Genomic DNA, 14,131 nt, shown 5'->3' on the forward strand with positions numbered 1-14,131 from the left:
CTCCGCTGATGACCCCTTTTTCGACGAGAAATTAAAGGCACCGTTTCATTTTATAAAGCTATTCCCGGTATTACGATGGATTTGCCCGCGAACGATCGCTTAGAGGAGATACAATCATTGAAATGAACTAGAGGCTCATTTTACGGAGATTACAGAGCCGCGAGCACCGCGCGCGCGGCCACTTCAAACAATTAAAAGAAAAACTGGTTCCGCCGTGGCAGCCGGCGATCGGCGATCGATCTCGATTATCTTTCCGGCCGGATTGCCAAATTGCCGGTCGGTCGTTTTCGTCGTGAAAACTTTTTATTTTTCCGTCGGCGCGGTACTTCTCGGCGAGATGGTTTCTCCGAAGATAAAGCAGCTCCCTGTTTTCAAACCGGAGGCCGGTTGAACGTGCGACGACACTGTGGTGCTGTGTTTCTCATCGTGCCACGCGTTGTGCAGTGATATTTACTTCGTGAAACTACCGGCAAGAAACAAGGTATTTCATCCAAATTTCATCGACTGCCCGTACGCGAGGCGATTAAATATCGCGGCCAAACACTGTTCGAGACAGATTTGCTGGGAATTGCGTGAAACGAGGTAACGCGCGTGCATGGGGTCATGGCAGGAGGCTAATCTGGTCGATAGGACGGCCCGCGTGCCGCGGGAACACAGTCCGACGATTCGCTCGCGTTTCCCTGGCGTCGACCGCGTGCATTCCGGAATTGTTACGATCCTGTAACCCTTTTTCGAGGCTGGTTTCATCGGCAAAGTAAGGTTAAGGTCCAGTGTGCATCTCGCATGGTTTCCGAGCCGAGAGCTGCGAGGCAGCACTGTGCAGTTTGCAGACGGTGCCCGAAGCTCCTCCAGCCGATGGAATCCGACACTAGCATCGCGCGCGGGTCTTTTGAAGTCCGCCGTGTCGGCGCGTTTGATCGGTCTGCTTGCGCGTTGCGAGAATCGACTTCGAGCGGAAGAAACATTGATCCGGGCAGACGCGGCGAAACCGAAACGCAGCGAAAGGGGAGCGTGGCGCCAAAGACGAAGCGATTCTCGAGTAGCGTCGCGGAGGGCTGTTCGGTTCTCTTCCATTATCGTAATTTGCAAATTTCTCGAGGACCGTGGACGAAAGGCCGAGAAGCGCCGCGGTTTCGCGTCCGTAAAAACCGAAACGGGTCGAACCGTTTCGAAGGCCCGATAGTTTTGGGATAGAACGAAGAGGGGTGGTCGAGGGCAGAAACGGAGAGGGTGTAGGAGCCGAAAGAGGAGGCAGGGGAGATAGAGGAACCGCGAAGTCGGTGGCGGATTGGCGGCCTGAGGCGCGGTTGCAGATTCCCGGCGTGATGCCGGTGATTCGCGGCTTTGGTGCCCAGTAATCGTCGGTCCCCCTTGCCCAGCGTGTTTCTCCTCCCTCGCATCTCTCCTCTGATTCCCTCTGGTACCCCCTTCGTTCCCTCTCTGTTCGGAGTTGCCGTTCTCCGGAGCTTTCGTTCGCCCCCTGCACCTCCCGCGGGCGTTCTCGTACCTGCTTCGTCCTTTGATATGGCGCGGGCCCCGTTGTACGTTCGAGAACGGCCACGGAGAAGGGGGGTAATCTCGCGGTAAATACAGCAATCGCTTGATGTGCCGTCCGCATTAATATAATTAGTCACCCCGAGCGCTCGAAAGCGACTCTCGATGCTCGAGAAGCCGACTGGACTCGTCTCGACCATACTCGGGCCTGACTCGACTCTCTACTGGTCCCGTCTCGAACTTGACTCGTCTCGTCTGATCTCGTCTCGTTTCGTCTCGTCTCGATTCGAAGCATCGCGAAGCCGGGGGCAGTACGTGTATACGCAACCATGTTCGACTTCTACACGAGATTCCGAGGGTTGGAGGAACACCGAGGGCGTGGTCGTTTCACGTTGGATCATTTTCATTTCTATCCGTGCAAACTGATATTCACCACCACTCCTTCTCGATCGTTCCCCTTCTTCGTGCTCGACCAAATTCGTGTCGCGTCCGTTTCTGCACGGTGCACGCTACCGCGAAAATCGAAAGACAAAGGGGACCAATGCGCCGAGGCAAGGTAGACAGTCGTCGATAGTCGACACCTCGATATACTGGGCGTTCGACTACAGGTGGGAGAAAATTTAAGGGCTGGTTCTCCGTGACAATGTAACTCGAAAATGAAGAATAAAAAATATTGCATACCTTATTCTCATTCTGGCTCTCAGCGAGATAAAGATATTTAACGAACTGATGAATAGAATTAGACAATTGATCGTTGCTAAGCCGAAATCGTAATTTTCCCTTTTTCATTTTCGACTGATATTGTCGTGGAGAACCACCCCTTCAATTGGGTGTAATGTTACTCCCTCAAATAATATTAGACAGATAAATTTTCATATTATATATAATTTAATAATATTTCTAAATTCTATACAAAATTTCTATAAATAATATTAGATACATAAATTTTCATATTAATTTAATAATATGTATTTCTAAATTCTATATTTTCTATAGATAATATTACTCCCTCAAATAATACTCTAGATATATTAATTTTCATATTAATATTTAAAAAATACTATTAAATTTTAAATAAAATTAATTAATAATTCACAAATTATTCACTTTTAATTATTCATTTTTATATAATATTAATTTTTCACAATTTTTAACCTCAAAAAAGTTATTATTATTTTGAAAGATAATTCTTACCTAAGTAAAAATCCCTTAATTTTCAGTTTCATTAAATAAATATGAAATTCTCATATAAATTTTTCAATTTATAAATTCCAAAATATTCAAAATGAAACTTTAATAATATACCCTATATAATTTTATTACTATTTTAATTCTAATTATATATAATTATTTAATATTAAATATATTATAAATTTCTATTGATAATATTAATCCCTCAAATAATATTAGATACATAAATTTTCATATTAATTTAATAATATACACACCTGTAGTCGAACACCATGTGTATGTATCTCTTAACGATCGTGTTCTCCGCGTATTCTCAGAATGGCGCCAAAGAAAGCCGAGGAACCCGAACGAAAGCCGCTGATCGGCCGCGTGGGCACCAACTTGAAAGTTGGCATAGTCGGGATCCCGAACGTAGGGAAATCGACGTTCTTCAACGTCCTGACGAAAAGCCAGGCGGCGGCCGAGAACTTCCCGTTCTGCACCATCGATCCCAATGAAAATAAGTATCTACGTTCACTATTAATCTATTCTGTCGCGTCATTTGTTCGAAATCGCGTTTCGAAGCGTGCTGTAACGAACCTCAAAATGAACCTTGAATCCAGTAGCACGGTCGGCGATGTGCGACAAAGTTCCCCGTCGTGAGAAGCAAGTTAGTAGAAGCAAGTTTTACGCGGACACGTCCTTCATCGTGAAGAAGAGCTTCTTTCGTTACATCCAAGGATATCCTCGGGAGGAGTGCGTCGTTCCCTGGCCCGAGCCGCACAAATGCGTCTACCCGAAAGCTATCTCGTATTACGCGTTTCACGAGGACGCGAATCCGCTCACAAGATTCGACGCGAAATGCGAATCCAGGAGATACGGAAACGTCGAGCCCCATTTCGAACCTCCCTCGCACCCTTACACGACTCGCGACCCTTACTGCGAGACGGATGCCAAGACAAAGTATCTCCGAACGCAGCCAACGTGCTTCGTTATCTTCGGGAAACCCGATTTGAACACCTCGAAGCTGGCAGCCATGATAGCTGACGCCTGGAAGTGCGTATTGGTTTCCCCGTTGCAGCTCGTGAAAGACGAGATCGATCAAGGATCTGAGAAAGGGAAATTAATTTCGGAGATCTTAAAGACCGGCGAGAACCTCGATTTCGATATCATCTGGAATCTTGTGACTACTAGGATCAACAAAAGGGACGTGTTCCACAGAGGCTACGTTGTCGAAGGTTTGCCGATCATTCCGAACGAGTTGCTCGAATATCCTCCGAGTTACTCGTCCAAGTCGAACGTGGAGGAGCTCAGAGAGAATTTCAGGAAGCTCTTCGGTCAGCCACTTGGAGGAATATGCGGCAGTGATTCCGCTGGAAAGCGCAAAGCTCCTTCGAACTGTGTCCGTGATCTTCACGATGAATCGGGCTGCGCGACGAGATCCAGATACGAGCACTTCATTTCCAATCAGATCGACGAGATGTTCGCATCGTGGCCTCTGAAGCCGACGATAATTATCTACGTCATGTGCCCCGATGGGGACTTCGCGAAGAAGCGCGAACATTTCCGTCTGGACACGGGAACTGGACACACGATAGACACGACTCGCTCGGAGAGAAAGAGGAACACAGAAACGTCTCTTCCTGATGGAACAGGGAACAGCGCGAACGTTTCGCTGGAGCTCTATCACGACCCGACGAGCGAGGAACGCGTTTCAGACGAGAATCAGGGGAAGTACTTGCTGAGGCGAATTACCGACAGAAGATCGAACGTCGAGGCTCAGTGCAACACGTACAAACGTTTCGCGATGCCTGCCATCGGCAAATGGATCTTGCTGCACAAGCCGGAGAATGTGATTCGTCTGGATGGCCGCGCTACGGTGTTGCGGATGTTCCGAACCGCGATCTCTCGATTGCGCACGCTGCCGATACTCAGAGTGATTCTACCGAAAAAGCTTCTGGATCTGTCGGCGATGAGATACGGCGGCGAGAGTCCGGCGCCGATCGACGACTTCGACGACAAGTCGAACGAAGAGGCTTTCCCGTTCTTGGCGAACAGAGACACCGTCTCGCCGACGTATCCCTGGGGTCTTTCGACTTGGAACTTCGTCTGTCCGGTGGAGTTGGCTAGGGGCAGGACCGTGGAGGGCACGCCGAAATTCGCGGTCCGATTCATGAACAAAATCTTCTTCCTCTCGTCGGACGAGGCGGCCGAGTTGTTTCTCGAGAACCCGAGGACTTTCGTGTGTCCGTTCGTTCCCCGACCCACGTGTAAAATCGCGGTGTTCGGCCCGAATCTTTCTGGGAAATCCTCCCTCTGTCAAGTATTGGCAGCAACGTTTCGAGGTGTCGTGGTGAACGCGGATAAATCGAATAGCGACTCCGATATCTTCTTCGATTCGGAGCAAACCTCGCAGGATAACGCTAATTTCCTCGCGAGTCGGATATTACGTTTACCGAAGGAGGAAATCGACGTGGAGGTATTGAGAGACGGAGGATACGTCGTGGATGGCATGTATCCCGACGTCGATACCTGGAAGGCGATTACCGAGAGCTCGGGTATCGTGTTCGAGGACGCAGTTTTATTGTACGACGAGGATCCGTATGAATATCTGCTGTCCAAGTGGCAGGAAATTCACGGAGCTGAGGAGGAACACGAAGAATACGAAGATGGCGAAGAGGAGGCTCACGGTTTGGCGGAGTACCTGAGACACATTCAGCAATTCCAATTGGACTGGGAGAAGATCCGGGAAACGATAGAGAACTCCTGTAGAAATTTAATCGTTTGCGATATCGGCAAGACCGACGACGTCTTCGGGTTCGTGATCGACGGCATCAGAGATCGTTACATCGACAAGGCGAGAATTATGAGCGATGACGAACGGGAGAGGGAGAGAGACCTCGCGGAGTACATGGCTATGTCGGATAACACCGAGAACGTGGGTGAAGAGGAGGTATTGGAAGAGGAAGAACGTGTGACGACACCGGAGAGCAATCCTCGTCTCGGGGACACGGATCAGTACTGTCCCGTGGCTCTGATCAAGCACAACGTCTTCTGGAAAGGCAAGGAGGACTTCAGCGCGATCTTCATGGACAAGATCTATCGACTCTCCAGCGAGTCTGCTCTTCGAGAGTTCGTGCGAAGTCCTCAAGCGTTGTCTTTCCCGTTTCGAAAGCCGCTGTCCACGATTCCGCCGTTTCGAGTGAGTATCATCGGTCCACTGGGCAGCGGGAAAAGCAGACTGGCCAAAGCGATAGCTCGAGAGTACGGTTTGGCGTACGTCGATCATCACGAGAGCTTGAACGCTTTCTTGGTAGGCAGCGGAATTCCGCCGCTTTTGCACAGGAACGTTACGATCTCGCTTCGGAATTATCTGGAGAAGGTGGAGTTGCCGGACGATTTGGAAGACGAAAAGTACAACAGCGATCCCGCAACTTTGCAGACGTTCGTCCGAGGCTACTGGCGAGAGGGAGGCGCTCTTCCCCAGAGGATGTTCAGGGACTGCGTGTTAAAATGTTTCGACGAATTGTACAAGCTGCACGGTGTCGCGATGGAGCAATTTCCAAGTTGTCCGCAGGACGTGGAAGCAGCCCTCAAGCATTGCACGGTGCCCGACATAATAATAGAACTTGAATGCGACAAGGAGACGGCACGCCGCAGATTCATGTTAGATCTGTTGGAGCTGTGGACGAACACGCTCGACAAGGAGAAACGCATCGAACAATCACGTTACACGAACGCAATGGATCGTTACAGAAGACAGGAAAGCGTGTGGACCAAGAAGAGGCTGAGCGCGGCGATAAAGCTGCTGGAAGCGGAAGGAGGAGATGAAGAAACATTATGGGAATCGTCCGACGAATTTGCAACGGTCGACAAGGTGGACGACGATGACTACGACAGCAGCACCGTCTTGGACATTGACTGGCAAATAATAGAGCACAAGAGACACGAATTGGAGGAAATTTGGCGACAAGAGAATCCCGAGCCTGTGTTCTTCACTGATTGGGAAAACTACGAGGTAGCAAGGGAGCGATTAGGACAGGAATTCGATGAGGCGTACGAGATCGACACGCGGAAGATAGACGCCACGCGAGAAGCGTTGAGCAACGAATCGATACCGTACATGAAGATCAGCGCCACAGAGAACTTCGCAAGCGTTCTTCTGCGATTAATGATCAATCTGAAACCTTACACGAGTCGGGACGTCACGATCTTGGAAAGACTGTACGCGATCGATCTCGAAACGGCGGAAATGCTTCTCGAATGCGGCTACTATCTCCTAAGTTCCTTCGGCCGATGGTGTCCCGTGCAATTATACCAAAAGGAAACTCCTCTGCAGATGTACCTGGTGTTGGAGGCTCGACAAGAAATCTACCCGGTGATATATCGACAGTTCATTTATTTTCTGGGCGGGAAGGACGCTCGATCCGCGTTTCTCAAGGATCCTTGCAAGTACGTCGAGCAGGACTCCTGCGCTCCTGTGATCCCGTTTCGACTTTCCGTTATCGGGCCACCGAAATGCGGGAAAACGACCCTGGCTCGTCAGTTCGCGGAGAAGTACGGCGTCAAAGTGATAACTCGAGGCGAAGCTCTGCGCCAGCTGCTCAGCAACTTTCCTTGCACGGAATCGGCGCAGGCCGCGGAATCCCATCTTCGCGAGGGTCACCGCGTCCCGGAGGAATACGTGCTCCGCGCCGTCGAGATCAGCTCGATCGATCCCCGGTCGACTGCTCAGGGTCTCGTGTACGACGGATTCCCGTCGAGCCGCCGCGAATTCGAGAAACTATCGCTGCTGGGCATTCAGCCCTTGGTGACGATCGATCTGACCGCGGATCTCGACTTCTGTTTGCGCTGCTTGGCGAGCCAGGTCGACGAACTCCCGAAGAAACCGGCGAACTTTTCCGGCAAGTTGCTCGAGCACCGCTACGCGAATTGGGAAATCGATCGGGCGGAGTTCCGCGAGTGGTTGGACAAGTACACTCAGAACGTGGTCAAGCTCGACGCCTCGAAGAGCACGTGGCACGTGTGGACGAGAGCCGATCGAGAAGCGTGTCTCAGGTACGCTCGGATCCAATCGTACTTTCGCGAGAGCGATTACGACAAGTGTCACAGCTTGAAGTTTATGAGCGTTTCGCCGTACGAGTTCAAGAAACGGCAGAGCAAATTCGAGTCCTATTGTCCCGCTTGTCTGCTTCGCGACGGGGCTATGAAGAGTTCAGGGCTCGTAGCCAGTCACGAGGGCATGATTCAGTTTCGAGAACACTTCTACTGGGTTTGCGAGGAACACGAAGCCGATTTCACAGCGAATCCGCTCAACTATCTGCCGCCTACGAACACGGCGACCCTGCCCGTCGATCGAGCTCGTATTCTCACGGAAACGATCGACGTGGAGCATTACTGCTGGATGAGACGCTTGCGAGTCGATGGTTATTGCCTAGTTAGCTACGTCGACAATCTGCCGGCGCGTACACTCGTTCCTGGCAAAACGACCATAGGAGCTCTCTACAAGGACAAACTGTATCTGTTCTGCACGAAAGAGTTCCGCGACAAATTCCTCACCTATCCCGACAAGTACGCCAGCGTGGACATTAAGTTTCGTCGCACCCTACCGCCGATCAACGTCAAGGACCTGCCAGACCTTGGCTTCCTCGAGCAAACTGTCGCGAAAAGTATTATCGAGGTCGTGAATCAGGTTACCGCGAATCGACCGAAACTACCGGGTCTATCCCCTGCAGCATCCGCTGCCATCTTTATGGGAATCGACCTGAAAATTCGCAACGTGTCCGGCGCGATGAAAGACTCGCAACTGTACGATTCGATCGATCAACGAATAGTAGCTTACTACAAGATAGTCAAAGGGGCGACTCGCACCATGAAGAAGATGTTGAACCCTTTCGTCGCGGTACCCGTCTATCGTGAGAAAGCCAACAACCCGGATGACAATAACTATAGCCAATATCGAATCAGCAGACAGGTGTCTATGCTGCCTCATTTCTTCCCGCGGTCGTCGAACACCATCAAGTTCCGTCGTACATCGCCGACGCAAACTTTGGTCTCTCCCACCGACCAATCCGACTAATGAATCCTCGCGCTAGATTTTAAGATTCGTTGTACAGCGTTTCGATGCTCGATTCGACGCGCAATAAACGTTTCTCTGCACGTTGTCTAACTCGGCTCCCGTTGTTTTCCAGCACGTCGCGTCCCCGTGCCCGATGCGAGGTTCGATTATCTGTGCGAATACTTCAAACCTGTCAGGTGAGTGCCCGAGCGGGCGAAAATATTTCGGGAACGCTTTGAACGCCACGTTGAAACGATTAATAAAATAAAAGACAAGTATCGATTCGAATTATTCGTCGGTAGAATTGCCGTTTGGCTCATCGTGCGTCGCCGCGGCGTATTACCTAACACACGAGTACGTCGGGGCGCGTCTATCCGCAAATGCACCCTCGCGATGGGAAACCAGTCGGAATAACTATTGACATTTCCATACTTCTTCGCTTTTATTTTCGCGGAGCAAGGGACAGGGCGGCCGTGGCGCGCCGAGAGAAAACGGTACGTGATCTGCAATGCAGATTCGACTAAATTCGTCTACGCGACACGGAGTCCATGTTGAAACGTCGGCCGACTTTACATTGTCGTTTTCCGCGCTCGTTTCGCAGCGTCCGTGATCGACGAACGTTTCAACCCAATTTTGTAGCTTCCCGGTTCGATCTTTGTGTCTCGAAAAGGGACTGAAAAAAAGGAGCGGTAGAGATTCATCCGCGTGCAGTTAATTAAAATCGGGTACGCGTGTCCGAGGCCGGTCGGCTGCGATAATGGCCGTTTCATTGAAACACGTGGAAACCTCTGTACGTGCTGCGGTGTACATCGGCGCGGGTAACCACCGACGAAAGCGCTGTTTACCGTGGCGAGCGTCATCATGCTGGCTGGCTGACACGATGAGATTGAACGTACAGTGTACAGAGACAGCGGAGGCAGCGGAGTCACGGGGAGGATCAGCAAGCAACGTGTCGAAACGCGATCATAGAGCAATAAAACCGAAAAAAGAAACTATACAGACGAATAAATAAAGTATCGAGCGAACGAGTCGGCGAGCTGCCGATAAAAGTTGCGTTTGCTTTGGGACACGTGCCCGGTGTACGGCCGGGAGTCCGCGAATTCAAAGAGATTAAAATGCGAGACGGGCGCAGATCAAAGAGCGACTCTTCGTCCCAACGACATCGCACGGTCCAACTACCGGCACGTGTCGGATGATTCAACGAGCCCTAATGAAAGCCGCTCCAACGCGGAATTCCCCTTCTCGTTCATTTCACCGACGCCTCTCTTCAAAGACTAATTGTTTAATGAGGCTACTCGCATTAGCATTTAAATACAGCTCGTTGTCACCGCGACACCCTCCTTTCCGATCCTCAGACAGGCGTGCAACGTTGCGAGCCCCGATTCCCGCTAACCGTTCCCTACCGAACGTTTGCGACTTCGTTTCCAGCAAAGTCCCGGCGTTCTTGAACGTGGTGGACATCGCTGGGCTGGTCAAAGGCGCCGCCGAAGGACAGGGCCTGGGTAACAGCTTCCTCTCGCACATCAACGCTTGCGATGGGATCTTTCATCTGTGTCGTAAGTCTCTCGAGAAAAAGATTCGCCTGTTGTGTTCGAATACTATAATTTCTGGTAAAACTGTTCTCGCAGGAGCGTTCGACGACGACGACGTCACCCACGTGGAAGGCGACGTCAACCCTGTCCGGGATCTCGAGATTATCAGCGAGGAGTTGCGTCTGAAGGATATCGAGTTCCTGAACGGCCACCTCGAGAAACTGGAGAAACTCGTGGTCCGAGGAAACGACAAGAAACTGAAGCCCGAATACGTGAGCGAACTTTTTTCCCTTTCTTCTCTGTTCTCGCGAGAGAATGCGATCCGATCGATATACCCTCGGTTAGAAAAAGTACACGGGAACACACCTAGGCGCGAAAGAAGTTCCACGTACTATGCAACTAACGTCGTGAGAAGCCGGAACGAAAGCGGCAAGGGAATTAAGAGAGGAGGTACACACTTTGGTTCCTAGAACGAATCAATCGAATTACCCTCTTTCCGTCGATCGACCTACGGCAATTTCCGATCCTCCCTCGTTCTAGACTTCGCAATTTGCTAAAACTTTTCGAGAACTCGGAGCCAGCTCTCTCTCTCTCTCTCTCTCTCCGTCTTTTCGGCCCAACTAATGGAGCGACGATTCGCGAATGCACGGTCCTCTAATCACGGGCCGATCACGGAATCATTCCACTCAACCGCGCGCACTCGTGCGGCTAAATACCAAACGGGGAAACGGGACGTCGCATCGCCTCCGACCGTCGAGATTAAAGTGGATTCGCGCTGGAAAAATGTTTGTCGAAGTATCTAATGCCTTTGAAATGCCATTTTTCGCAGGACACGTTGTTGAAAGTGAAAAGCGTCGTGGTGGAGGAGAACAGGCACATCAGGTTCGCCGATTGGAGCGCTACCGACGTACGTCGACGACGTTTAATCATTTTAATTTTCCAACAAGAAAATCGATTGTAAATTTCCTCTTCTCTTGCAGATCGAAGTCCTCAACAAATATTTATTCCTCACATCGAAACCGGTTATTTATTTGGTGAACCTTTCCGAGAAGGATTACATCCGCAAGAAGAATAAATGGTACGTACTTACGCGCGCTCGTTACCGTTCTCGTTCGAATCTAATCGTAATTCTCTTGTCAGGCTAATCAAGATAAAAGAGTGGGTCGACAAAAACGATCCCGGAGCTGTTCTAATCCCTTTCAGCGGCGCTTTCGAGAACAAACTCGTCGATATGGACGAGGCGGAGCGTGCGAAGTATGTGGAGGAGCAAAAGGTTACTAGGTCCGTATGACAGTGTATTATTTCAAACAGCCCTTAAAATTCGCGAACGACCGTGGTTATACTTGCAAATGAAAGCACGAAACGCGTTCTAGTCGAAAATAGCGGAGGCGTCCGTGTGGCTAATTATGGAACGCCAACCGCAAAAGGTTCGGAGGAAAAGACCTAAGCCCGGACGGACCTAACCCCGAGGAAGTCCGGTTCCCACATTTAACTATGCACCGAGTTATCTACTAACGGTAATAATAATGGAGGGATCGGTGGCCCGAGCGTCTAGACGCGGACCCGGTCCTCTCGTACAGGGCGACCAATAAAAACTGCGGCATCTTTGCCGTGGCGCATTATATTTTTACGAACGGCTATTCAAATTCTTGTGAAATTGCATAAAAAGCCCTCCTACCCTCGCGGGCACATCGGGCCAAGCCCAGGGACGAGTAGGGCAACGTGGATCAACCGGTTCACGGTTGCATAGTGGGTCATTCGTAAACGAGACTGCACGTGTTCCATCTTCACCGATCCAGAATCCACGCAATCGCGATTACCCGACCAAGGGGATAGCTGAAAAGTAAAAGCAATTTCCGAGATGACCGTTTGATCGCAACGCTAACGTAGGAAATATTAAATCGTGCGCCCCAATGGCTAGCCACAAATCAAAGCGCCTCGGCAAATTCTCTAGATCCCACGAAATGATCGTGCAACGCAGGCTCATTCGGTAATCACAGGGGACAAACGGAAGATTCCTGGATACCGCGAGTTTATTTCGAGACCGCAGATGAACTTGGGCGCCGAAGTAGGTCTCAGACAGAGTTCCAGTGATAAAATTGCGGTATTAAGTCGTTCAGCTTTATGTGTATTCTCTGAAGTCTCGAAATCCGACGGGGGCTACGGAACAGGATGGCTTCCCTTCTCGTACCCTGTCATTAGATGATATTCGGTTCGAGACAATCATATTCCACAATCCTGCCCCCTCTCTCATTCTCTCTATGTTTCGACTACCCCTTCCATCGCCGAGGAATTCACTGCGGAGAATTTGCGATTCGTTGATTTGTACATTTTCTTCGACAATTATATAAATTGCGCGGTCGGAAATTATGCGCTCTATTTATTCGAACCCGTGCAAGGCTATTCGGATACAGGAGCTTCTACTGTATTACGAATGTACCTGTGTCGCATATATTTTCATTGTACAAACTACTTTCAGCGCACTCGACAAAATCATTGTCCAAGGATACAAAGCGTTGCAACTGCAGTACTTCTTCACGTCGGGACACGACGAAGTCAAAGCGTGGACGATTCAGGTAACTAGGAGAATTCTCATTGGAGAATACGTCGGATCTCTAATAACTATACTGTTGATATTTTAGAAAGGCACAAAAGCTCCACAGGCAGCAGGCAGAATTCACACTGATTTCGAGAAAGGATTCATTATGGCCGAGGTAATGAAATTTGATGACTTCAAGAACGAAGGATCCGAAGCTGCCGTGAAGGTAATGACCGTACCGATTATACGCAAGACTGCGATTATATATGTATTTGCATTTCATAATACGATTTTTCTCTTTTGCGATAGGCTGCCGGCAGATATAGGCAGCAAGGACGCAATTACGTGGTCGAAGACGGAGATATAATCTTCTTCAAGTTTAATGCTGGCGCGGGACTGAAAGATGCGAAGAAAAAGTGATGGCACGCGTTGCTCATGTTGTTGCTGGTCCATTTCTACATCAACATGATCCTCATGTTCTGTTGCACGCGCGATATGCGTGTGAAACGATCAAAATAGCTTACCACTACCCTTGACAGTTTTTCTTACGGTACCGGAAACCGATCCACCGCTCGATCATCGATCGCGATCGTTTTACCACAATGAACAATCATCGAAAGTAAAAATATAGTTTCCTGTTCGATCACAGGGTGAGCACAGAAGGCCTTCATTTAAATGATAACAATAGTTGATATCGCGATCCCCTATGACGCGGTGACCGCCGCTAAAGTAATCGCAGCACAGTTTTTTACGTTTCATAACAATCGAGCATAAATGCTATGCTTCAAACTTAATAGGTGTACATAAACGATAGCCGGCTTCGTAAGATAACTAGCATCCTGCTTTTGTAACTGTGAATCACCAGCGAAAGCAAACAAAACATGTGAACAATTGATAAGTAAAAGAGAGTTCTTGAATATATTACTCGCTGTTTCTTTATTCTTTATTGTTTAATTATGACTAAGTATCTAAGACGGGGCATAGAACAGGTTCGCCATCAAGTGGCGCTATCCGTGAAAAGCATAAATTATTACAAATTTAGGGTAATAAAAAATAATCTAAGAGCACAGGGATGTTCAGAGGAGTTTTCTGCATCGGCGTAATGCAAAATTCTCGGAAAGCATCGCGCATTACTGAGATATTTAATAAAATCACCAAATCCGTGCAGAAAAGTGCATGGCGGCGCCATTTAGCGGCGAGAATTTAAGTTGTTCAGTTCGGGGGCGCCACCGCTGAATGGCGAAGCTGTCAGCTCGCACCGTGCAGAGCCTAATTCTCACGAATAGCTGTTAGATGACGCCACCATGCACTTTTCTGCACGGACATATTTCCGCGCGA

General features: G+C 49.5%; 1 protein-coding gene across 1 annotated transcript; it reads left to right on the forward strand.

The window, feature by feature from the left end:
- Positions 1-590: 590 nt before the first annotated feature.
- LOC143211147 (adenylate kinase 9) lies at positions 591-13,712 on the forward strand. The gene is made up of 12 exons (XM_076428608.1): positions 591-2,050; positions 3,003-3,188; positions 3,274-8,333; positions 8,856-8,919; positions 10,151-10,278; positions 10,351-10,526; positions 11,084-11,161; positions 11,235-11,332; positions 11,395-11,535; positions 12,734-12,830; positions 12,897-13,019; positions 13,103-13,712. The coding sequence occupies exons 1-12, from the start codon at positions 1,824-1,826 to the stop codon at positions 13,211-13,213; spliced, it is 6,489 nt and encodes a 2,162-aa protein (XP_076284723.1). The 5' UTR covers positions 591-1,823; the 3' UTR covers positions 13,214-13,712.
- Positions 13,713-14,131: the final 419 nt, after the last annotated feature.

The sequence above is a fragment of the Lasioglossum baleicum genome, chromosome 8, assembly GCF_051020765.1.
Source record: "Lasioglossum baleicum chromosome 8, iyLasBale1, whole genome shotgun sequence".
Taxonomy (NCBI): Eukaryota; Metazoa; Arthropoda; class Insecta; order Hymenoptera; family Halictidae; genus Lasioglossum; species Lasioglossum baleicum.

Coding starts and splice junctions, on each gene's coding strand:
- LOC143211147 (XM_076428608.1), top strand. CDS start 1,824: ATGTTCGACTTCTACACGAGATTCCGAGGGTTGGAGGAACACCGAGGG. Junction 2,051..3,002: donor GACCAATGCGCCGAGGCAAG/GTAGACAGTCGT, acceptor GCGTATTCTCAG/AATGGCGCCAAAGAAAGCCG. Junction 10,279..10,350: donor TGGGATCTTTCATCTGTGTC/GTAAGTCTCTCG, acceptor CTGTTCTCGCAG/GAGCGTTCGACGACGACGAC.